The sequence below is a fragment of the Macaca fascicularis genome, chromosome 7 (assembly GCF_037993035.2).
Source record: "Macaca fascicularis isolate 582-1 chromosome 7, T2T-MFA8v1.1".
Taxonomy (NCBI): domain Eukaryota; kingdom Metazoa; phylum Chordata; class Mammalia; order Primates; family Cercopithecidae; genus Macaca; species Macaca fascicularis.
Genome location: NC_088381.1, coordinates 132,191,664 through 132,217,172, shown reverse-complemented (window position 1 = coordinate 132,217,172; position 25,509 = coordinate 132,191,664). Strand labels below are relative to the sequence as shown.

Below are 25,509 nucleotides of genomic sequence, written 5' to 3'. Positions count from 1 at the left end.
TTCAGATTCTACATTGCAACTAATCTTTTAAAACTTTACTTACTGAGTCCTGGTACAACATCAAAGAAAAATACCCACAATTACCTGGAAAGACTATTTAAAAAGTTCTTCCCTTTTACAGCTACACATCTGTATGAAGCCAAATTTTCTCCATATATTTCAATCAAACCAGCACACAGCAAAAGACTGAATGCAGAGGCAGATAAGACTCCAGCTCTCTTCTATTAAGCCATACAGGAAAGAGGTGTGCACAAATATAAAATAATGCCTCTTTTCACTAAATTTTGTTTTTAAAAAAGTTATTATTCCATAAAATGTTATTTATGTTAACATATAATAAATGAGCTTACTATTGGCATTTTTAAATGAATAAACATTTTTAAAACTTCCTAATTTCTCTCTCTCTCTTTTTTTTTTTTTAGACGGAATCTCTGTCACCCAGACTGGAGTGCAGTGGCACAATCTTGGCTCACTGTAACCTCCACCTCCCAGGTTCAAGCAATTCTCCTGCCTCAGCCTCCTGAGTAGCTGGGATTACAGGCGCCCACCATCACACCCAGCTAATTTTTGTGTTTTTAATAAAGGTAGGGTTTCACCATGTTGGCCAGGCTGGTCTCAAACTCCTGACCTCAGGTGATCTGCCCACCTTGGCCTCCCAAAGTGCTGGATTACAGTCATGAGCCACCGTGCCTGGCCAAAACTTCCTAATTTCTAATACAGTAAACATTAATGGATAAATCTGTATAAACAATAGCTCCTTGAGGTCTTACATCTTTAAGAGTGTAAAGGGGGCCAAGTACAGTGGCTCACGCCTATAATGCCAATGCTTTGGCAGGCAGAGGCAGGAGGACTGCTTGAAGCCAAGAGTTCAACGCTACAGTGAGTTATGATTGCACTGCTACATTCCAGCCTGGCAACAGAGTAAGACCTTTTCTCTCAAAAGTAAATAAATAAATACATTAAATTAAAGGAAAAAAAAAAAAAGATTGTAAAGGGGCCCTAAGTTAAGACCAAAAGTTAAGAGACACTGGCCTAGAGAAAGGGTATCCACAGAGAAGAGCAGAGGGCCGGGATATGCCAACATTTAGAAACTGAGCCAAAGAGGGGGAACCTGTCAAGAGAGACTGAAAAGGCATGAGATTACACAGCAGCCAAAAAAAAAAAAAAGGAAAGGAAAGTAGAGGGAGAGGTGTGAAATGATATTAAGAAATCAAGCAAAGACAACATTAATGGAAATAAACTATCATAATACCTGTAATATTGCCAGGCCTGGTATGAAACCAGGTACTTCCTCCTTCAACTGAGTGACTTGATTTTTCAGTCTCGCCCTTATTTGCCTAGAGAAAAAGGAAAGGGTGGAGTTAATATTGAATGTTCCAAGCACAGATAAGTGATGCAGATTATTAGATGTATTTCTCTTTTATTTGTTTGTTTATTAACACAGGGTCTCGCTCTGTCACCCCGGCTGGGAGTACAGTGGCACAATCAAGGCTCACGGCAGCCTCGACCTCCTGGGCTCAAGTGATCCTTTCGCCCCAGCCTCCTGAGTAGCTGGGACTTTACAGGTGTGTGCCACCATACCTGGCTAATTTTCGTACTTTTGATAGAGATGGGGTTTCACCATTGCCCAAGCTGGTCTTGATTTCCTGGGCTCAAGCGATCTACGACCTTGGCCTCCCAAAGTGCTGGGATTACAGGCGTGAGCCACTGCACTGGGCCTGTATTTCTCTCTCTCTCTCTCTTTTTTTTTTTTTTTTAGATGAAGTTTTGCTCTCACGGCCCAGGCTGGAGTGCAATGGCACGATCTTGGCTTACCACAACCTCCATCTCCCAGGTTCAAGCGATTCTCCTGCCTCAGCCTCCCAAGTAGCTGAGATTACAGGCATGCGCCACCACGCCCAGCTAATTTTGTATTTTTAGTAAACACAGAGTTTCTCTACGTTGGTCAGGCTGGTCTCAAACTCCCGACCTCAGGTGATCCCCCCACCTTGGCCTCCCAAAGTGCTGGGATTACAGGCGTGAGCCACTGAGCCCGGCTTGTATTTCTCTTTTAAATCAAAAACACTGGCCAGGAGCAGGCAATGGTTCATGCCTGTAATCTCAGGACTTTGGGAGGCTAAAGCAAGAGGATTGCTTTAGAACAGGAGTTTAAGACTATCCTGGGCAACATAGTGAGACCCCATCTCTACAAAAAATAAAAAATTAGCTGGGAGTGGTGGCAGGCACCTGTAGTCCCAGCTACTCAGGAGGCTGCGGCAGGAGGATGGGTAGAACCCAGGAGGTTGAGGCTGCAGTGAGCTATGATGGTGCCATTGCACTCCAGCCAGGATGATAGAGCAAGACTGTCTCCAAAAAAAATAAAATAAAAACACCAGTGAATGGACATTATCTGGTTTAATGTGTACAGGAACTTCCCATCAATTTTCCAGGCCACAAGTAGACGTGGCTCTTTTTCTTTTTTCTTTTTTTTTGAGACGGGGACTTGTTCTTGCCCAGGCTAGAGTGCAATGGTGCGATATCTGCTCACTGCAACCTCTGCCTCCTGGGTTCAAGCGATTCTGCTGCCTCAGCCTCCGGAGTAGCTGAGATTACAGGCGCGTGCCACCATGCCCAGCTAATTTTTGTATTTTTAGTAGAGATGGGGTTTCACCATGTTGGTCAGGCTGGTCTTGAACTCCTGACCTCATGATCCACCCATCTCAGCCTCCCAAAGTGCTGGGATTACAGGAGTGAGCCACCGTTCCCGGCCAACTGGATCTTTTCTAACTCCTACTGACACTAACTGACCAAAGGGTTCAGGGATAATTGAAAATGTATTAGTTGATGGCATTCAAAATCATATAGTAAACAAATGAAAACTTAGACCAACACTTCTAGAAAGTGCCGATCCTCATCTTTTTTCACATTTCCACTCTCCAGGTGCTGTCATGAAAAAATTTTATAGGAACAAACTCAAGCACACACCTTTTGCTCAACCTACACTAGTAAGATTACCACAGGGTATCCACATAAGGTTGAATGATAAATCAATGAATCCCCCTCCAAATTCAGCATAAACTTACAAATTATATTATAATTCACAAAGGAATTTTCCTTACCAAGAATTTAACACAAGGTTAAAAGTATAACCTCCTGCAGTCTCCTTATTAGAGTGAAAAAAAGTATAACCTCTTGCAAAACTAAGACGATCAATTTACTAACATACAACTTCTCAACTGTCAGGCCTCTGAGCCCAAGCCAAGCCCACCGCATCCCCTGTGACTTGCACGTGTATGCCCAGATGGCCTGAAGTAACTAAAGAATCACAAAAGAAGTGCAAATGTCCTGCCTTGACTTAACTGATGACATTCCACCACAAAAGAAGTGAAAATGGCCGGTCGTTGCCTTAAGCGATGATATTATCTTGTGAAATTCCTTTTCCTGGCTCTTCCTGGCTCAAAAACCTCCCCCACTGAGCACCTTGTAACCCCCACTCCTGCCCGCCAGAGAACAACCCCCCTTTGACCGTAATTTTTCTTTACCTGCCCAAATCCTATAAAACGGCCCCACACTTATCTGGCCCCACACTCATGTCCCTTTGCTGACTCTCTTTTCGGACTCAGCCCGCCTGCACCCAGGTGATTAAAAAGCTTTATTGCTCACACAAAGCCTGTTTGGTGGTCTCTTCACACGGACATGCGTGACATCAACAATACTCTAGGATGTCAAGTAAATGAAATTACATCCATAAATAAATACCTGAATAGCTCAACCTTGCCCAGTTATGATATATGATACAACATTCAACTTGAACAAGCTCTGTCCCTCTTGGAAAACCAGTTTTGTCATTTGTCACATGGACATTCACAAACAGCTCTTCCTTCATTCTAATTTGGTTACTCTCAGCTCCACTTCTCCACATGTCACAAAAAAACTGACATAAACAGGCACACAAGAAATAGATTATTTGGACTGGCCTAGTAAACATCAAGAATGTTGAATGGTACAAGAAAGAAGTCATACCCAAGATTTCCAATTTTTATTTATTTTTATTTATTTATTTTATTATTTTTTTTTTTGGAACAGGGTCTGGCTCTATCGCCCAGGCTGGAGTGCAGTGGCACAATCACAGCTTACTGCAACCTCCACCTTCTGGGCTCAAGCCATCCTCCCACTTCAGCCTCCCAAGTAGGTGGGACTATAGGTGCACACCACCACACTCAGCTAATTTTTGTATTTTTTGTAGAGATGGGGTTTTGCCATGTTGCCCAGGCTGATCTTGAACTGAGCTCAAGTGATCCTCCCACCTTGGCCTCCCAAAAATGCTGGGATTACAGGTATGAGCCACTGCACCCAGCTCAAATTTTATTTCTAGTTAGTGACCTTGTTTTTTCAAATCAGTATTCTCTACAATAATATAGCTCAAAAGAATAGACCATTGGATTTTTTTTCTTTTTAAACTGGGATTAGACCTGGATAAAGACCACAGTTCGCTCTGAGACAAGAGAACAGGGAATACCACAGTGTTCACACCCCAGCAGTTCCAGGCCTAGCTGCTCCCCTAAATGACAATCAGATGTGGTGCTGGGCATACCCCAATACCCCTACACAGTCATCCAGGCTCTCTTTGGTCCAAAGTCTTATATAATCATTCTTGCCAAATCCATTATAAATTCCAATTCACTGTTTAACATCATGGCTCAATTTTAAATCTTTAACATGTTACGACAGAGAAAAAAACACATTGCTAAAATATAACCTTTAACTCTTATTATGGATATAGAAAAATGAGTAAATAAAAATAAAATATAACATGGACATTTCAACAGAAGCTATATGGTAGGCAAAGGAGGCAGCATGAAATGTACATGATTAAAATAAGGCTGCCTTTAGACAGCAAAAATGCTGAAATGTGCCACAAGCTTAGAGGAGTTCTCAAATAATTCTCAAAAGGCACAGGAAAAACAACTTTAGTAACTGATCAGAGAAGAACCAAGAACATTCACCTTCAAAATACAGGGCTTTGGGCCGGGTGTGATAGCTGACGCCTATAATCCCAGCACTTTGGGAGGCCGAGGCGGGCAGATCACGAGGTCAGGAGTTTGAGACCAGTCTGGCCAATATGGTGAAACCCCGTCTCCACTAAAAAATACAAAAAATTAGCCAGGCGTGGTGGTGCATGCCTGTAGACTCGGCTACTCAGGAGGCTGAGGCAGGAGAATCGCTTGAACTCGGGAGGCGGAGGTTGCAGTGAGCAGAGATCCTGCCACTGTGCTCCAGCCTGGGTGACCCACTGAGACTCCGTTTCAAAACAAAAAACAACAACAAAAAAAAACAGGGCTTCTTCTAAAACAACAACAACAACAACAACAACAACAAAAAACAGGTTGTCAGGCCTCTGAGCCCAAGCCAAGCCATCACATCCCATGTGACTTGCAGGTATACGCCCAGACGGCCTGAAGTAACTGAAGAATCACAGAAGAAGTGCAAATGCCCTGCCTGGCCTTAACCGATGACATTCCACCACAAAAGTGAAAATGGCCGGTCCTTGCCTTAAGCGATGATATTATCTTGTGAAATTCCTTTTCCTGGCTCTTCCTGGCTCAAAAAGCTCCCCCACTGAGCATCTTGTGACCCCCTACTCCTGCCCGCCAGAGAACAACCGCCCCTTTGACGGTAATTTTCCTTTACCTACCCAAATCCTATAAAAGGGCCCCACCCTTATCTCCCTGGGCTGACTCTCTTTTGGGACTTAGCCCGCCTGCACCCAGGTGAAATAAACAGCCAGGTGCTCACACAAAGCCTGTTTGGTGGTTTCTTCACATGAACGCGCATGACACAGGTCTTTTTCTAAACGGACACAATGTATCCCCCTGCCCCAATAGATTACTGTTACAAGATTTTTTTTTTTTTTTTAGACGGAGTCTCGCTGTCGCCCAGGCTGGAGTGCAGTGGCGCGATCTCGGCTCACTACAAGCTCCGCCTCCCGAGTTCACGCCATTCTCCTGCCTCAGCCTCCGGAGTAGTTGGGACTACAGGCGCCCACCGCCACGCCCCGGCGAATTTTTTGTATTTTTAGTAGAGACAGGGTTTCACTGTGTTAGCCAGGATGGTCTCTGTCTCCGGACCTCATGATCCGCCCAAAGTGCTGGGATTACAGGCATGAGCCACGACACCCGGCTGTTATAAGATTTTTAAAATGCAGAACGCAAATGTTTTACTTAATATGTCTTATTCCCATTTTGTTTATTTGTTGATTTATTTCATTTGTTCATTAACAATTTTCATACTACTAAAAAATACTTCGGCCGGGCACGGTGGCTCACGCCTGTAATCCCAGCACTTTGGGAGGCTGAGGCAGGTGGATCACCTGAGCTCGGGAGTTTGACACAGCCTGAGCGGTGAAACCCCGTCTCTACTAAAAATACAAAAAAAAAAAAAAAAAAAAAAAAAATTAGCCGGGCGTGGTGGCGCATGCCTGTAGTCCCAGCTACTCAGGAGGCTGAGGCAGGAGAATCGCTTGAACCCGGGAGGCAGAGGTTGCCGTGAGCCAAGATCGCGCCACTGCCCTCCAGCCTAGGCAACAAGAGCGAAACTCCATCTCGAAAAAAAAAAAACCTTCAAAAAATGTTTAAAAACTTAATATGTAGTTCCTTGTAAAAATAATTGTGATTGTGAGGCCACCTAGTGTTCTAAGAAATACATGTATTTCAAATTCATAGTCATTTAAGTCAAATTAAAACACTAAATTAACCTTCTCGTTGAAAGAAAACTGATTTTCACCTATCACTAATATAGCAAAAGCTACATTATATCAGTATACAAGACAGTCAATTGATAATAGTACTATTATTACATTGAAGAATATTTACCAAAAAATTATTATAATTTAACCCAAACATTTACCAAATTTGACAGGTATCTCAAATACATATTTGAAAGCTTAATGTGAGGAAACTATTTTATGCTTCATTAGAAGTTTACAATGTAAAGTTCTTCCATCCAATTCTCTCTAACTCAAAGCCCTTAGAAAGCAAAGGTAAACTGCTTGATATTTATGACATGAAAATAAGTCAGAATAGTGTAAAATTTTAATGAATCCTATAATTCTTAGTAAGGGTAAAGACCATCATTAATCCACATGCACAGTGACACAATAACTCATGTTAAGCTTCTGGATCAGGGTTTTTCAGTCTCAGCACCACTGACATTTGGACCAGATCATCCTTTGTTAAGGGGACTATCCAGTGCACTGCGGGATGCTCAGCACCAGTCCTGGCTTCTACCGCTAGATGCCAATAGTACACCCCTTCCCCGTATGACAATCCAAAAGACTCCAGGCATGCCCAGTACCCTGAGGTAGAGGGAGTAAAAAACTGCCCCATTTGACAACCTCTGATCTAGTGCAATAAATGGACTGGGTTGGATTGGTTAAGGCTTTATAAAATTTAGGATTTTAAAAGTGGACCGTTAAGTTCATTCAGAAAAAGGTCTCAAAGAGAAAAGCACCTTCGGAGTCCTGGTACAGGCAACCAAGTGTGGTAGGATTCCTGAACAATGAGGTCCCACCTCCCCCACCCCCACCCACTCAAGGATGAAGGGGGCAGGCAGCATCTACTCAGATCCAACGAATTGGTGGCATGAAGAATAGACAGCATAGTATTGCTAAACTTTTCATACCTTTCAAAAAGTCAGGCATCCAGATTTTTATGTGTAACTACAGGCATAAATGTGTTGGGAAGTAATCTAATGTTGTAAAGTAATAAATGTGTTGGGAAGTAATCTAATTCTGTAAGCCAAACAAAAAACATTTGGCCTCTAGGCCACAATTTTATCACCTTCTGCCAGTAGCAAGAGTTTTGAGACAAGACAGGGTTGGCTCTGAGTACGAGGATCTGTAAGAAGCTATGCTTAACTATATGTCAACAAAGGAGAGGTGATACCAGCAAGTCTGCTGGTCCTAACTCTGAGAATTAGTCTCACCATTGGAGGATTACCTAACCATAGATCTGGCCACTAGAGCTGACTAGGGCTCCAGTGAACAACTCTAGGTCCCTTGCAGGCCTCTGGATCATCAGACGGGAATGTAGAAAGAATGGAGAAGGTAAGGGTTCTCCACTTGGAGGGAAGAACCTGCCAAGAGCTCATAATGAGAAAAGCCTCACAAGGACCTGGCCTTCCTGCTTTTCAAAAAGACTAAAGAAAACCTTAGGTAGAAAAGGTTAGGTCTAAAAGGCTGCTAACTAAGGAGGGGCTGGTATTTGGGCACCTAAACCCAAAGATCACTTATCATGTTAAGTCATTCATTGCAGTCAAGATTAAGATTAAGTTCCTAACAGGCTCTGGCAAAACCTTTTTACAGAAATGCTCCCTTATCTCCTGGGACCTCTCAATCATCAGATACCAAGCAGTCCATCTCCTGTCCAGGCTTGTGGTGAGGGGCAAAAAAAAAAAAAGGCTGAGCCAGCAAAGTAAGTAGGTCTGACCTGTCTCTAACCAGTCAAAATTGGACTATAACCTCAAAAATGACTTTTTGAAGAGAATCTGTTTGGGTGCTTCCCAACCAGACTGAGGGGTGGAATGATTTCCTCACAATGGAAAGGCCTCAGGCAGAACCAAAGTCAGGGTGTCTCCTGCTGGGGGGTAGAAGTTTGCAATTCCTTCTAGCAAGCCAATGACAAGCCCATGGTAGGGAAAGAAATGCACCATCGAGCCTCTGCCACCAACCTTGGAACACCTGCGCAAGTCACTTCGCTTCTGGCTAAAGTGTCATAAACTGCAAAATTGAGGGGAAGGGTAGTAGCTGAGCGTCTGAGGATTCTTGAGTGTGGCACCTTTAGCCACCCACTTCTTCGAGGTCAAGGATTTACAAGGTGCCCGAAGCTGCTTTTTGGTCAATTAAGGGGAGCAAAGGAGAGCCAACTGCACAGTGCAGGGGGAATGGGGGCCTTCTGCACTGTGGATGGGATGTCACAGAAGCTTGTTTTGAGAGTCTTACATTTTTTTAATCCTTGGGGCAACCTCAGGAAGTAGACAGTTCTCATCATCCCTACTGCACAGAGAGGAAAGTGAGGCTAACTTTTCCAAGGCCACACAAGCAGTCCCTGCCCCCTAACCTCTATTCTACCAACCTCTACTGAGTCAATTAGAGGAGAAGGGAGCCATTTCCCTCCACTCCAAGGACCCTCCTCTGTGCTAGGCCAGCTTTCCTTCTAGAAGATTCTTCATGAAAATAGGGGATGTAACAGGGAACCATACACCTCTGCTCAGAACCCCACTACCCAAATCCCAAACTGCCTGATCCCAACCCCCCTGATGGACAAGGACAGACAGTTATTTGCAAACCACATCCCCAATCAGGTGCCATGACCATAGCAGTTGGCTGCCAGCTCAGGGCTCTGCTGCACTATCGCTGCTACCTGCCCAACAGCCTGGCTGGAGTCCTAGCTGAAGGTCCCAGCCTCTCTGGAACTCTGACCTCTCCTGCACAGGCTTCCAGAAGCAATCCAGCTATGACAGTCAAGGTTCCATGTAACTTTTGAACAACCTGCACTTTGGAGTTCATTACAGGCAAATTTTTTTTTTTTTTTTTTTTTTTGAGATGGAGTTTTGCTCTTGTTGCCCAGACTGGAGTGCAATGGTGCCATCTCAGCTCACTGCAACCTCCTCCTCCCAGGTTCAAGCCATTCTCCTGCCTCAGCCTCTGGAGTAGCTGGGATTACAGGCATGTGCCACCACACCCTGCTAATTTTGTATTTTTACTAGAGACGGGGTTTCACCATGTTAGTCAAGCTGGTCTCCAACTCCTGACCTCAGGTGATCCACCTGCCTTGGCCTCCCAAAGTCCTAGGATTACAGGCACGAGCCACCACGCCCTGTCCAGGCAAATCTTTTTAAGCATAAAAGGGCCTACATGTATTTAATCTACAAGACAAAGTAAAAGCCTTATCCATGTTAACTCAGTAACCAAGAAGACCTGCCCTTCACTATGGCAAGCAAATTATTTTTACAAAAACACTTCTTCTAGCCCTGTAGCTAAAATGTACAGCCAAGGTTCCAAACTTTTATCTTTGATCACTAGGATAAATTCTAATTTTAAGTCTCAAGATTATAAGCCAGCTCCCAAAGGTACAGGCTGGATAAAGACACACATAACTTTTTTATTCAATGAGTACTTTCTAAGTACCTATTTACTAAAACTTACCGTGTACCAACGACTTCTCTAAATGCTTTATAGGTATTAACTCATTTAATTCTAACAACCTTATGAGTTAGGTGACATTACTACTCCAATATACAGAAGCTAAGGCACAGAGGTAAATTGCATGACCTAGTGATGCACAGAGAAGGAGGCAGCACCGTGCGTAGGCTCTGGAGCTACCATCCACAGCGAGCTTACAAACATACCCAACTTGCCCTGCACTTGGCCAGCAAACACTCGCAGCACCTACTCAAACCATCTGCCTCTTCACAACTAGTCTCTTTAGAAAGGAGACTTAATCGGCCGGGCGTGGTGGCTCAAGCCTGTAATCCCAGCACTTTGGGAGGCCGAGACGGGCGGATCACAAGGTCAGGAGATCGAGACCATCCTGGCTAACACGGTGAAACCCCGTCTCTACTACAAAATACAAAAAAACTAGCCGGGCAAGGTGGCGGGCGCCTGTAGTCCCAGCTACTCGGGAGGCTGAGGCAGGAGAACGGTGTGAACCCGGGAGGCGGAGCTTGCAGTGAGCTGAGATCCGGCCACTGCACTCCAGCCTGGGCGACAGAGCGAGACTCCGTCTCAAAAAAAAAAAAAAAAAAAAAAGAAAGGAGACTTAATCAAGAAAAATGCCACCAATGGAGAAAGCAGGCTTAATTTATAGCAAATTAAGGGAAGGGAAAACCAAAGAAATCATATAACTGTAGTAAGCCCCACTTTGAAAGGTGTACTTACAGAACAACTATGCTTTCTTGTCTACAAAGCAAGGTGGGTCTTCCAACACTATCTAATGCACATCCTTCTCCCACTTTGCATAATCTTTTTTTTTTTTTTTTTTTTTGAGACAGTCTCGCTCTGTCGCCCAGGCTGGAGTGCAGTGGCCAGATCTCGGCTCACTGCAAGCTCCGCCTCCCGGGTTCATGCCATTCTCCGGACTACAGGTGCCCGCCACCTCGCCCGGCTAGTTTTTTGTATTTTTTAGTAGAGACGGGGTTTCACCGCGTTAGCCAGGATGGTCTCGATCTCCTGACCTCGTGATCCGCCCGTCTCGGCCTCCCAAAGTGCTGCGATTACAGGCTTGAGCCACCGCCCAGCCACTTCGCATAATCTTTTAAAAGACTTCTGCCCAGGGCAGGGTCAAGTTCCTCTACTCAGGAGCCTCTACTCAGTCAGCTTCTCACAGGGCCATTGCCATTGACCCCCAAAGCAGTAATTTACTAACTGGTGAGGACAAAGGTCCATGGCACAGGCTGTGTTTTTGGTCAGGAGCTATTTCCCCCACAAAATTGGCAGGCTTATGGCTCCACCTCCTTCAAGTCTTTGCCCGTAAGTCACTTTTACAAAGACTATGACTCCCATATTTAAAATTGCAGCCACCAAGCCACAGAAATTCCTGTCCCTCTTTTCTGCTCTGGTGTTCTCTTTGTGCTTCTCACCAGCTCACAATTTGTTTCACCTATTTCAACGTCTGTCTCTACCCATCAGTATGCAAATTTAATGAGGGTAGGGATTTGGGCTGTTCACTGTTAAGAGTCTCAGAGCTTTGAAGATTGCCTGGCTTAGAGGACACACACAGCTATTTGTTGAGTAAGTGAATAAATACCCACAAAGAACAGATACTTGTCTCTACCTCTCGGACCTTCCCCCAGTTGTCAAATTCAGGCTGCAACCTTAGAATTCCCCGTAAGGAAGAAATGGGGCTTTTACTTCCAAAGAAAGATAATTTGGCAACTAAATCCATCATGTAAGTACCCAGTTTCCCACAGAGTAGAGCAGGTAGAGAAGGAATCTGGAATGCTAAACTCTGTCAATGTTCGGGATCCCAGGAAGGTATAAAAGGAGAATAATAGAAGAGGACAAAAGTCAGGGATAGCATTCTCAGCAGGGTGGGAAACATGGTAATGAGAGGAAGACTACAAAGAAAAAGCAAAGCGCTGGGCGCAGTGACTCACGCCTATAATCCTAGCACTTTAGGATGCAGAGGCGGACAGATCACTTGAGGACAGAAGTTCAAGACCAGCCTGACCAACATGGTGAAACCTGAGGTCAGGAGTTCAAGACCAGCCTGACAAACATGGTGAAACCCCATCTCTACTAAAAATACAAAAATTAGCCGGGCATGGTAGTACATGCCCGTAGTCCCAGCTACCTGGGAGGCTGAGGTGGGAGAATCGTTTGAACCCAGGAGACAGAGGTTACAGTGAGACAACATCGTGCCATTGCACTCCAGCCTAAACAACAGAGCGAGACCCTGTCTGGAAAAAAAAAAAAGAAAGAAAGAAAGAAAAGCTTATGAAATTCCTTTTAGCAAGTAGTAAGTGCTGGTTAGAATGAAAAACATCATATACTGAGTGAAGACATTAGTTTTAGTTGAGCCATTGCCATTCACCCTTGGACAAATCACACCACTTTTCTGGTCTCCAGTGATTTCCTAATCCGCAGGATGGAATGTGGGAAGTGGGCTGGATTTTTAAGAAATTCTAGGACTGGTGCGGTCGCTCACGCCTGTAATCCCAGCATTTTGGGAGGCCGAGGTGGGTGGATCATGGGGGGTCAAGAGTTAGAGACCAGCCTGACCAACATGGTGAAAGCCTGTCTATACTAAAAATACAAAAATTAGCCAGGCGGGGTGGCACACACCTGTAATCTCAGCTACTCGGGAGGCTGAGGCAGGAGAATCACTTGAACCTGAGAGGTGGAGGTTGCAGTGTGCCGAGATTGTGCCACTGCACTCCAGCCTGGGCAACAAGAGTGAACCTCTGTCTCAAACAAACAAACAAACTAGCTGGACATGGTGGCACACCTGTAATCCCAGTTACTTGGGAGGCTAAAGCAGAAGAATCGCTTGAACCCAGGAGGCAGAGGTTGCAGTGAGCTGAGATCACACCATTGCACTCCAATCTGGGTGACAAGAGTAAAACTCCATCTCAAAAAAAAAAAAAAAAAAAAGGCCAGGCGCGGTGGCTCAAGCCTGTAATCCCAGCACTTTGGGAGGCCGAGGCGGGCGGATCACGAGGTCAGGAGATCGAGACCATCCTGGCTGACACGGTGAAACCCCGTCTCTACTAAAAAAAATACAAAAAACTAGCCGGGCGAGGTGGCGGGCGCCTGTAGTCCCAGCTACTGGGGAGGCTGAGGCAGGAGAATTGCGTGAACCCGGGAGGCGGAGCCTGCAGTGAGCTGAGATCTGGCCACTGCACTCCAGCCTGGGCGGCAGAGCGAGACTCCGTCTCAAAAAAAAAAAAAAAAAAAAAAAAAATTAGCTAGGCGTGATGGCAGGCACCTGTAATCCCAGCTACTCAGGAGGCTGATGTGAGAGAGAGAGAATTGCTTGAACGCAGGAGGCAGAGGTTGCAGCGAGCCAAATTGGACACAGCAAGACTTCATCTCAAAAAAAAAAAAAAAGATCTCAAGGCAGCAGCTACCACGTAAAAAAAAAAAAAAAAAAAAAGATAATGAATCATTCATATATACATTAACTAATTACTGATCATTAATACAACATATATCGAATACTTATCATGTGCCAGAAAGAATTCTAAATGATCATCTGTTAGGAACCCATTTAATTCTACTGACATCCCAATGACCTAGACATGACTTTTACTTAACATCTGAGGAAACTTTGGCACAGAGAGGTTAATTAATTTGCTTAAAACCACACAAGTAGTAAGGCATGAAAGAGGGTTTCTAGGTGTTTAGGATATAGACAAAAATAAGACAATACATGTATTTGCCCTTATGGAGTTGATAAACATATTTAATTTGCTCTCCAATCAACGAAAGCATATTCAGTGAGCACCTGTTCTCAGTGCCGGCCAAGGTGCATTATTTTTGCAGTAAATTATCTACACTGTTATTATGCACTGAATTATCTCTTCACAGTCCTTCTAAAAGGAAGATTTTTATATCAAAAAAAAAAGCCACTGGAAAAGGAAGTTCGAATACTGGCAAACAAAAAAGAAAAGTCACACAGAAATACAGTTTAGCAAGCCACATTTGAAAAGCACTAAGCAATAAGTATTGTGATTTCTTTTTTTTTTTTTAGACGGAGTTTCGCTCTTGTTGCCCAGGCTGGAATGCAAAGGTGCATCTCGATCACTGCAACCTCCGCCCCCCCCAGCCCCGGGTTCAAGCGATTCTCCTGCCTCAGCCTCCCAAGTAGCTGGGATTACAGGTACCTGCCACCACACTCGGCTAATCTTTTGTATTTTTGGTAGAGATGGGGTTTCACCATGTTGGATAGGCTGGTCTTGAGCTCCAGACCTCAGGTGATCCACCTGCCTTGGCCTCCCAAAGTGCTGGAATTACAGGCATGAGACACTGGGCCCAGCCTTTTCACCACCAATGACTTTGTAATTCACTCAAAAACCTCTATTACAAAGTTAGGAGTTACAGGACAATTACAATTTAGTAACTGCTGTGACTGGCAACAGTTACTTAAATAACTGGTGATGTGAAAGGTCCCAAGAGCAAACTCAGTAAGGTCACACAGAATATATCTTTCCCTCCTTCCTCTACTAGATAGAATATATCTTTCCCTCTTCCTTCTACTCTCATTTTTCCTCACCAGTCACCTCCCAGACAAAAAGCTGCCAGTGTTACTTCCTGGGAGTAAAGATGGCAACGATACCCACTAATTAAGCAATCAGATGTCCCGCAAGGGTAGAACAGGCAGAGGTCAAGTGGAATGCAGAATATTCTCAGGACTCAGGAGCCAAATTAAGTTTCAAGTAACTCTAGGACCAAGGCACAGAGATGGCTGTTAGAGAGAAGCACGAGATTGAAGAGAAAGGAAAAATGTATTAGATTTCACTTAGCATATGATAAGACCATGATATAGTGGGAAAAGCTATGAGCTGGAAGGACCCTCTGTCATTATCAGCCTTGTGGTCTTGTCAAGCCTTGTCACCTCACTAGTCTCCATCTACTCACCTCCAAATTAACGGGAACTAAGTAGATTGGATTTCTGAGTTCTGACTAGGGGGTCTCCAGGAAGCCGCAACTACCCTCTCTCTCGGCAGAAAGTCACCAGCAGCTGCGCGTTTGGGAGTATAGTCGGCACAGGACTTTTCCCCGAAGCACAGGAGCCAGCGGCTTACAGCCACTAAGCAGTCCACTTGCAAATGCAGGTTGTGCTCGGGATCTCCTTCTTTGGCTGCAGGTCTTCCGGTATTATAGGCCTAACTCTTCCGTTACAAGTGTCCCTCCCGCAAAAAATGGGTCCGGGGGACCTGTACACCCTCAGAGCCCTAGTCCACAGCCCCACACTCAACAAAAATGTCAGGTGCTTACGCGGAGATCTCCTTCCCGTTCAGGATTTCTGCTGGCGCCATAGCCTTTATTAGTCCGCTGCCCACGATGGACACCACCAATATCGAGGTTCCAGTCCCTCTGCAGCCAAGCAGGACAGCCCAACCCACGTGCTTAGGGACTGGCCAGGGGGATCACACTACTGCGCCTGCGCCCCTGCCCGCTTCTTGGCAGACGCGGCAGCGCATGCGCAGTCCGGAAGGCCCGGTGTCCCTTAACCAGCTGAGAGCTAAAGGGTTGGGGCCTGAGGGACGGAAGAGGGAGGGGAAGATGAAGAAAATCGGTGATGAATGGCTGGCGGATATGATTGGCGGAAAGAAAGAGCCAGTCCACAGTGCGCCTTTGCATTCGGCGGGAAACCCGGCCGAAGACTAAGCTGGAAAGGACTCTGGTACCCGGCCCCAATTCCAGCCAATCAGGGAGTAGAGTTACGGGGCGGGGCTGGGGCGGGACAGTCTCGCGGGAGACAGTTTGGCGGGTTCGGGAGGCGCTTCTCCAGTATCCGCCCAGTCTTTGGGGACGCGGTGGCGGGGTCTCAATCGCCTGGCTTCCAGGGAGTTTTGGGCGGGTCCCCACCCTGGAGCGTGGCGGGCGCTGGACTCGACAGCACATGTGAAACTGGAGAGCTTGGCGCGCCTTCATACTTTGTCACACACCTACGCCACCAGACTGGGGTCGGGCCCCTCTGCGTTCTGCTCTGGAGGGCCTGGGTCTGGGCCCAGTACCGGGCTTTTAGAATCTCCTCAGCTGAATCTGACGCTCAGCCCTGGGTGAAGCGCAGCCCGCTGTTTCAGGCCCCTCCGAGCTGGAAGGAGTGTCATAGCTGTAGCGCTCATGGCCTCCTCGGTGTTGGGGTCACCCCGTGTTTGCCAGGGCTCAGGGAGGGTCGTAGTCTAGATTTTGTCACCCCCACGTCCCCGCCCCGCCGCAGGTCTGGGGTTGGAGAATCCAAGGGGGCTTCATAAGCTAGATGCCAGTTGACCCTCGAGGAGGGACGCTCCCTCCCCTTAGGCGTCCACGCTGGAGAGGGAATAAGATGGGCGATTGCCTGGGGAGCCTGACAGGGCAGCTGGGATGCTGGAGAGGACTGGCCCCTTGAGTTACTGAGTCGGATGAATGTGCCTGCTCTGCTGGAGGAACTGCGCTCAGGTTACAGTCATCCCAGTATGGTCCTGAAGATGCTTGGTTCAGGTCACTTAGGACTTGACCAGATACCAGGTTTCTTTTACAGGCTGTTTCTGACGGTGGCCTGTTTCAACTAATGGCAGAGCTCATCTAAAACTTTTTTTTTTTTTTCTGAGACGGAGTCTTACTCTGTCGCCCAGGATGGAGCAACCTCAGCTTCCTGGGTACAATCTGTTCTCTGCCTCAGTTTCCCAAGTGGCTGGGATTACAGGCGCCACCTAGTTAGCCCGCCACCACGCCCGGCTAATTTTTGTATTTTTAGTAGAGAGGGGGTTTCACCATCTTGGCCAGGCTGGTCTTGAACTCCTGACCTTGTGATCCACCTGCCTCGGTCTCCCAGAGTGCTGGGATTACAGGCGTGAGCCACCGCACCTGGCCTAAAACTGATTTTTTATTAATTTGGGGGCTTTTAGTATTTTTTTCTTATTTCTAAATTCTGAGGTTATTTATAGTAGCCCCATATATGGGATTAGATAATCTCGTGATTTTCTGTTTCTGGTAATTATTTCTAATATATATATATATTTTGGTTTTGTTTGTTTGTTTGTTTTTGAGACGGAGTCTCGCTGTGTTGCTCCGGCTGGAGTGCAGTGGCAGGATCTCCGGTCTTTGTAGCCTCTGCCTCCTGGGTTCAAATGATCCTCCCACCTCAGCCCCCGAGTAGCTTGGACCACAGGCGCATGCCACCATGCCAGCTAACTTTTCTATTTCTGATAGAGTTGGGGTTTCACTATGTTGACCAGACTGGTCTTGATCTCAAGGGATTAGTCTGCCTCGGCCTCCCAAAATGCCGGGATAATGGACATGAGCCAGCGTGCGTGGCCTTAAAGTTACTATTCTTAAAGTTTGCACAAGTGATATGTTAAAGGCACAGACTTAGTAATATAATGATGTCATAATAATAACCGTAAAACACACTGTCTCGTGTTGTACCTAAACAGGTGAAATTAAGAAGAAAATTGAAGGAAATGTTTCTGGTAAATTACAGATAGTGAATCTTTTGTCTTAAACTACCAAATAGATATTGACTATTCCAGCTTTCTTATTTGTTGAGGAAGATGGCAGAAACCCCATTTTACAGAGAGGGATAGACTTTGAAGGATAACACCCAAAGCTGCATAGTTGTAGCTGGTATAGGCCCCATATCTGATGTTTCATCTCTAAATCTACCGCCTTTACCATCTCAACAGGCTGGGTTTTGACAGTATCTATGTATGAGTTGCATAAATCATTCATTCATGGAGCAAATAATTATTGAGTGGCCACTATGCCAACAGCACTGCTGTTAGATGCTAGAGATACCCCAGTAAACCAGCAAAATTTCTGCTCTTAGCTCATATTCTGGTGGAGGAGACAACGATCAAGTAAAGAAATACATAGGCTAATTTTAGAGATTATGACATGCTATGTTTTAAAAATAGGCAAGCTAAGAGTATAGGCAGTGATGCTGGGAGGTGGGAGAGTGTTGTCTCAGAAATGTGGTAAGAGAGATTTCTTTGGGCATCCGACCTGAGCAGAAACCTTAATGAAGAGAGGAACTTGGAATGTAAAAGAAAGAAAGCGAGGATTTGCTTTGAGCACCTGGAGAAATGGGATTGCCATTCGCTGAGGTGAAATAAGGTAAAATGCAGAAGGACTAGGTTTTGGGGTTAAGATTATGAATTCGAGGCTGGGTGTGGTGGCTCACACCTGTAATTCTAGCACTTTGGTTGGCTGAGGCAGGTGGATCACCTAAGGCCAAGAGTTCAAGACCAGCCTGGCCAACATGGTGAAACCCCGTCTCTACTAAAAATACAAAAATTAGCTGGTCATGGTGGCAAGTGCCTGTAATCCCAGCTACATGGGAGGCTGTGAGACAAGAATTGCTAGGCCGGGCGCGGTGGCTCAAGCCTGTAATCCCAGTACTTTGGGAGGCCGAGGCGGGTGGATCACGAAGTCAGGAGATCGAGACCATCCTGGCTAACATGGTGAAACCCCGTCTCTACTAAAAATACAAAAAACTAGCCGGGCGTGGTGGCGGGTGCCTGTAGTCCCAGCTACTCGGAGGCTGAGGCAGGAGAATGGCGTAAACCCGGGAGGCAGAGCTTGCAGTGAGCCGAGATCGGGCCACTGCACTCCAGCCTGGGTGACACAGCGAGACACCGTCTCAAAAAAAAAAAAAAAAAAAAAAAAAAGAATTGCTTGAATCCAGGAGGTGGAGGTTGTCGTGAGCTGATATTGCACAACTGCAGTCCAGCCTCAGTAACAGAGTGAGACTCTATCTCAAAAAAAAAAAGATTATGAATTCAGCTTTAGACATTTTTAGATTTCTCTTAGACATCCAAATGGAGAGAAGATATTTAAATCCATGAGACTGAATGAGATCCAACCAAGGGAATGAGTGTAGGTAGAGAGAGGACCAAAGACTAACACCTAGAACCTTTCAGTGTTCAGAATGCAAGGAGACAGGAGGAACCAAGAAGGAAGATTGCAAAGGAGAGTCCACTTTGGGAGACCAAATACAGGAAGATCACTTGAATCCAGGAGTTTGTAGAACAGCCTGAGCAACATAGCAAGACCCTGTCTCTACAAAAATAAAAACTAAAAAACTTGCCTATAATCCAAGTACTTTGGAGGCCGAGGTGGGCGGATCAGCTGAGGTCAGGAGTTCGAGACCAACTTGGCCAACACAGTGAAACCCTATCTCTACTAAAAATATAAAAATTAGCCGGGTGCGACAGCTGGCGCCTGTAATCTCAGCTACTCGGGAGGCCGAGGCAGGAGAATCCCTTGAACCCAGGAGGCAGAGGTTGCAGTGAGCCAAGATTGTGCCACTTCACTCCAACCTGGGAGACAGAGTGAGACTCCATCTCAAAATAAATTATTAATTAAAATTTTAAAAATTAGCTGGGCATGGTGCCATGTGCCTATAGTCCGTTACTCAGAAGGCTGAGGTGGGAGGATCCTGTGAGCCTAGGAGTTGGAGACTTCAGTAAGCTATAATCATCCCACTGCACTCCAACCTAGGCAACAGAGCAAGACCCTGTCTCTTAAAAGGAGAGTCCAGAGTGTTCTAAGGAAAACCCCAAGAGCATCCCACCTTAGAAGACAAGTGAAGAGGCCTGGCACGGTGTCTCACACCTATAATCCCAGCACTTTGGGAGGCCGAGGCAGGTGGATCACTTGAGGTTAGGAGTTCGAGACCAGCCTGACAAACATGGCGAAACCCCTGTCTCTACTAAAAATACAAAAACTAGCCAGGTGTGGTAGTGCACGCCTGTAATCCCAGTTCCTAGGGAGGCTGAGGCAGGAGAATTGCTTGAACTCAAGGGGCAGAGGTTGCAGTGAGCCGAGATCGTGCCACTCTACTCCAGCCTGAGCAACAGAGTGAGACTCTGTCTCAAAAAAAAAAAAAAAAACCAGAAGACAAGGGAAGAATGTGTTTCGTGGAAAAAGGGGTAATTAATTCTGTCAACTGTTGCAAATTGGTCAAATAAAGAATGAAAATCAATCTTTCAAAGAGAATAGAAGGACAAAATATTTTTACCTAAATGCTTATAAAGGCAGTTGCTAGAAAAAATGTTTACTTTTTGCAGAAGCCCCATTTTTACAGCCTTTTTGAGGGGTAATTTGATAATATCTACGAAAACAGCCAGTCGCTCGACTGGCTGGAGAGTTGCGCGATCTCGGCTCACTGAAATCTCTGCCTCCCAGGTTCAAGCAATTCTCCTGCCTCAGCCTCCTGAGTAGCTGGGACTGCAGGCGGCGCCACCATGCCCAGCTAATTTTTGTACTTTTAGTAGAGACAGGGTTTCACCATGTTGGCCAGGATGGTCTCAATCTCTTGACCTCGTGATCTGCCTGCCTTGGCCTCCCAAAGTGCTGGGATTGGTACAGGTGTGAACCACCATGCCTGGCCTGAAAGTTTTAAATTTGTATTTTCTTTGACATTATAATTATACTTCCAGGATTTTTTTTTTTTTTTTTTTGACAGGATTTTACTCTGTTGCCCAGGCCAGAGTGCAGTAACACAATCATAGCTCACTGCAACCTTGAACTCCTGGGCTCAAGTGATCTTCCTGAGTAGTTGGGACTATAGATACATGCCACCACCCTGACGCCAGCCTCTGTAATTGCTGAGGCAGCTCCTTTTTTTGAGATGGGATCTTACTCTCTCACCCAGACTGGAATGCAGTGGTACAATCATGGCTTACTGCAACCTCAAACACCTGGGCATAAGTGATGCTCCTGACTCAGCCTTCTGAGTAGCAGGTACCACAGGCACATACCACCATGCCCAGCTAATTTTTAAATTTTTTTTTTGTAGATACAAGGTCTCACTTTGTTGTCCAGGATGGTCTTGAGTTGCTGGGCTCAAGCGATCCTTCCACCTCAGCCTCCCAAGGTGCTGGGATTATAGGCATGAGCCACTGTGCCCAGCCAAAAGTTAGAAGATAATTGAATGGCATCTTAAAGTGCTGAAAGAAAAAATACTGACAACCCAGAATCTATGCTCAGTGAAATTATCTTTCAGAATTGAAGATGAAATAAACATGGTTTCAGAAGAAAAATAAAGAAAACATTTATTGTCAGAAGAACTACACTATTAAGAAACACACCAGGCAATTTTTCAGGATGAAGGAAAATGATCCTTGGTGGCTACAGAGAACTGTAGGGTAGAATAAGGAGTAAAGAAAGGGTAAATAGAAATTCGTGCTAACAGTTAATTTAAAAAATTCTATACAATTTATAACATATGAAAAAGTAAAATATATATCAAAAGTACAAGGGCAAGAAATAGTAGATGGAGTTATGCTATCATAAATGTTTTATTTAGGGGGTACCACAAAAGTATTAAAGTAGAATGTAATAGACTGGGCATGGTGGCTCACACCTGTAATCCGAGTACTTTGGGCGGCTGAGGAGAGCGGATCATTTGAGGTCAAGAGTTCAAGATCAGCCTGGCCAACATGGTGAAACCCACCTCTACTAAAAATACAAAAATTAGCCAGGTATGGTGGCACGCATCTGTAATCCAAGCTACTTGGGATGCTGAAGCACAAGAATAGCTTGCACCTGGGAGGCAGACGTTGCAGTGAGCCGAGATCGCGCCACTGCACTCTAGCCTGGACGACAGAGCGAGACTCTCAAGAAAAAAAAAAGAAAAAAGAAAAAAGTAGGCCGGGCGCGGTGGCTCACGCCTGTAATCCCAGCACTTTGGGAGGCCGAGGCGGGCGGATCACAAGGTCAGGAGATCGAGACCATGGTGAAACCCCGTCTCTACTAAAAATAGAAAAAATTAGCTGGGCGCAGTGGCGGGCGCCTGTAGTCCCAGCTACTCGGGAGGCTGAGGCAGGAGAATGGCGTGAACCGGGAGGCGGAGCTTGCAGTGAGCCGAGATTGCGCCACTGCACTCCAGCCTGGGCGACAGAGCAAGACTCCGTCTCAAAAAAAAAAAAAAAAAAAAAAGAAAAAAGTAGAATGTAATAAATCAAATATGCATTATGTAATCACAAAATCCAGCTTAACAACTAAACAATAATTTAAAAGATATTAAAAACTTAATATGGAAGAAAAGTGAAATAAAAAACTTTATTAATCCAAGGCCGGACGCAGTGGCTCATGCCTGTATGCCTGTAATTCCAGCACTTTGGGAGGCCGAGCCGGGTGGACCACTTGAGGCCAGGAGTCCCAGACCAGCCTGGCCAACATGATGAAACCCCATCTCTACTAAAAATACAAAAATTAACTAGGCGTGGTGGCACGTGCCTGTAATTCCAGCTTCTGGGGAGGCTGAGGCAGGAGAATTGTTTGAACCAGGGAATCAGGTTGCAGTGAGCTGGGATCGCGCTACTGCGTTCCAGCCTGGGCAATAGAGTGAGACTCCCTCTCAAAAAATAAATGAACAAACAAAAACTTTTTAAATCCAAATTAAAGTGGTAGAGTAGTAGTAAAGGAACAGAGAATAGATGGGAAAAACAATAAATAACATGATAAACCCGACAATTTCAATAATTACTTTATTTTTATTTTATTTATTTATTTTTTTTGAGACGGAGTCTCGCGCTGTCACCCAGGCTGGAGTGCAGTGGCCGGATCTCAGCTCACTGCAAGCTCCGCCTCCCGGGTTCACGCCATTCTCCTGCCTCCGCCTCCCGAGTAGCTGGGACTACAGGCGTCCGCCACCTCGGCCGGCTAGTTTTTTGTATTTTTTAGTAGAGACGGGGTTTCACCGTGTTAACCAGGATGGTCTCGATCTCCTGACCTCGTGATCCGCCCGTCTCGGCCTCCCAAAGTGCTGGGATTACAGGCTTGAGCCACCGCGCCCGGCCACACCTTGCTCGCTGCCTAGACAGAGACGATTTCTCAAGACAGGGGGATTGCAATAGGGAAAGATAAATTCATGCAGACCTGGCTGTGCGGGAGACCAGAGTTTTATTATTACTCAAATCTGTATCCACGAGCATTCTGCCTTCAGAGTTTTTAAGGACAACATGGTGGGTGGGAGGAAGCCCGTGAACCATGAGTGCTGATTGGTCAGAGATGAAATCATAGGGAATGGAAGCTGTCTTCTTGAGCTGAGTCAATTCCTGGGTGGGGACTTCAAGATCAGATGAGCCACTTTATGGTGGTGCCAGCTGACCCATCAAGTGCAGGGTCTGCAAAATATCTCAAGTACTAATCTTAGGAGCAGTTTAGGGAGGGTCAGAATCTTGTAACCCCCAGCTGCATGACTCCTAAACCATAATTTCTAATCTTGTGGCTAACGTTAGTCCTACCAAGGCAATCTAGTCTCCAGGCAAGAAGGAGGTCTGCTTTGGGAAAGGACTGTCGTCTTTGGTTTTTTTTTTTTTTTTTTTTTTGAGACGGAGTCTCACTCTGTCGCCCAGGCTGGAGTGCAGTGGCCACATCTCAGCTCACTGCAAGCTCCGCCTCCCGGGTTCCCGCCATTCTCCTGCCTCAGCCTCCCGAGCAGCTGGGACTACAGGCGCCCGCCACCTCGCCCGGCTAGGTTTTTGTAATTTTTAGTAGAGACGGGGTTTCACCGTGTTAGCCAGGATGGTCTCAATCTCCTGACCTCGTGATCCACCCGTCTCGGCCTCCCAAAGTGCTGGGATTACAGGCTTGAGCCACCGCGCCCGGCCCTTTGTTTTAAACTATAAACTATAAAGTAAGTTTCTCCCAAAGTTAGTTCAGCCTACACCCAGGAATGCACAAGGACAGTTTGGAGGTTAGAAACAAGATGGAGTCAGTTAAGTTAGATCTCTTTCACTGTCTCAGGCATAGTTTTGCACAGGCGGTTTCAGTATAGTCATTTCAGTACAAGACAAGATTTAAAAAAAAAAAGAAAACTAATGCTTAGCATTTTCAAGAAACATACTGTAGGCCGGGCACAGTGGTTCACTCCTGTAATCCCAGCACCCTGGGAGGCTGAGGCAGGCGGATCACAAGGTTGGAGATCAAGACCATCCTGGCTAACACGGTGCAACCCCGTCTCTACTAAAAATACAAAAAAATTAGCCAGGCCTGGTGGCGGGCGCCCGCAGTTCCAGCTACTTGGGAGGCTGAGGCAGGAGAATGGCATGAACCCAGGAGGCAGAGCTTGCAGTGAGTTGTGATTGCACCACTGCACTCCAGCCTGGGTGACAGAGCAAGACTCCATCTCAAATAAAATAAAGAAGGAAACATACTGTAGCCAGATGCCACCTATAGTCCCAGATACTTGGGAGGATGAGGCAGGAGGATAGCTTGGGACCAGTTTGAGACCAGCCTGAGCAACATAGCAAGACCCTGTCTCCAAAATTTAAAAATGTTTAAAAAGAGATATGTTTTATATATAACAACACAGAAGGATGTTATTAAAAAAATTTTTTAATGACATTTGGGTAATGTGAATACTACCCTAAAGAAAGCTGCATCCATGTGGAACTGTTACTGGGAATGGGTCCCAATCTAGACCCCAAGAGAGGGTTCTTGGACCTCACGCAAGAAAGAATTAGGGTCAAGTCCATAAAGTGAAAGCAAGTTTATTGGGAAAGTAAAGGAATAAAGAATGGCTACTCCATAGGTAGAATCACAGTATGGGCTGCTTAACTGAGTATATTTATATTTATTTCTTGATTATATTCTAAACAAGGGGTGGATTATTCATCAGTTTTCTGGAAAGGGGCAGGCATTTCTCAGAACTGAGGGTTCCTCCTTGTTTTAGACTGTATAGGATAACTTCTTGATGTTGCCATGGTATTTATAAACTGTCATGGCACTGGTGGGAGAGTCTTTTAGCATGCTGATGCATTATAATTAGTGTATAATAAGCACAGAGGACAACCAGAGGTCAGCTTTGTCACTATCTTGGTAGGTTTTGGCTGTCTTCTTTATCGCGTTCTGTTTTATCAGCAGGGTCTTTGTGATCTGTATCTTGTGCTGACCTCTTATCTCATCCTGTGACTAAGAATGCCTAAGTCCTGGGAATGCAGCCAGTAGTTCTGAGCCTTACTTTACCCAACCCCTACTCAAGATGGAGTTGCTCTGGTTCTAATGCCTCTGACAGAACCTCCTGATTGTCACAATATTACCAGTGGTGGCAGGCAGCTATTCACACCCAAATTTCACCTTTAAAAGAATGGCTTCAAAATTGACCTCAACCATGGGAAATACTGCAGAACTTAACACAGGATTGTTTTTCTCTTCATTTATGTACCATTTCTTTCTTTCTACCCCCCCTCCCCACCCCAGATGGAGTTTTTCTCTTTTTGCCCAGGCTGGAGTGCCATGGCGCAATCTTGGCTCACTGCAACCTCTGCCTCCTGGGTTCAAGCGATTCTCCTGTCTCAACCTCCCAAGTAGCTGGG

At 45.6% G+C, this 25,509-nt stretch overlaps 1 protein-coding gene and 1 pseudogene across 5 annotated transcripts in view; one reads left to right on the top strand and one right to left on the bottom strand.

Moving 5' to 3' along the window:
- MTHFD1 (methylenetetrahydrofolate dehydrogenase, cyclohydrolase and formyltetrahydrofolate synthetase 1) overlaps positions 1 to 15,601 on the bottom strand; it is a 74,387-nt gene extending 58,786 nt beyond the window's left edge. For 3 of the 5 annotated variants that reach the window (XM_005561466.4, XM_045396560.2, XM_065548900.1), the window contains exons 1-2: positions 15,476 to 15,601; positions 1,253 to 1,337 (exon numbers count right to left, since the gene is read on the bottom strand). In XM_005561466.4, coding sequence (XP_005561523.3) covers positions 1,253 to 1,337; positions 15,476 to 15,516 — 126 coding nt within the window. In that variant the 5' untranslated portion in view covers positions 15,517 to 15,601. Of the gene's footprint in view, positions 1 to 1,252; positions 1,338 to 15,115 lie in introns of all 5 variants that reach the window. The other 2 variants (XM_073997519.1, XM_073997520.1) reach the window with 1 other exon arrangement.
- Positions 15,542 to 16,598, top strand: LOC141407373 (uncharacterized; annotated as a pseudogene).
- Positions 16,599 to 25,509: the final 8,911 nt, after the last annotated feature.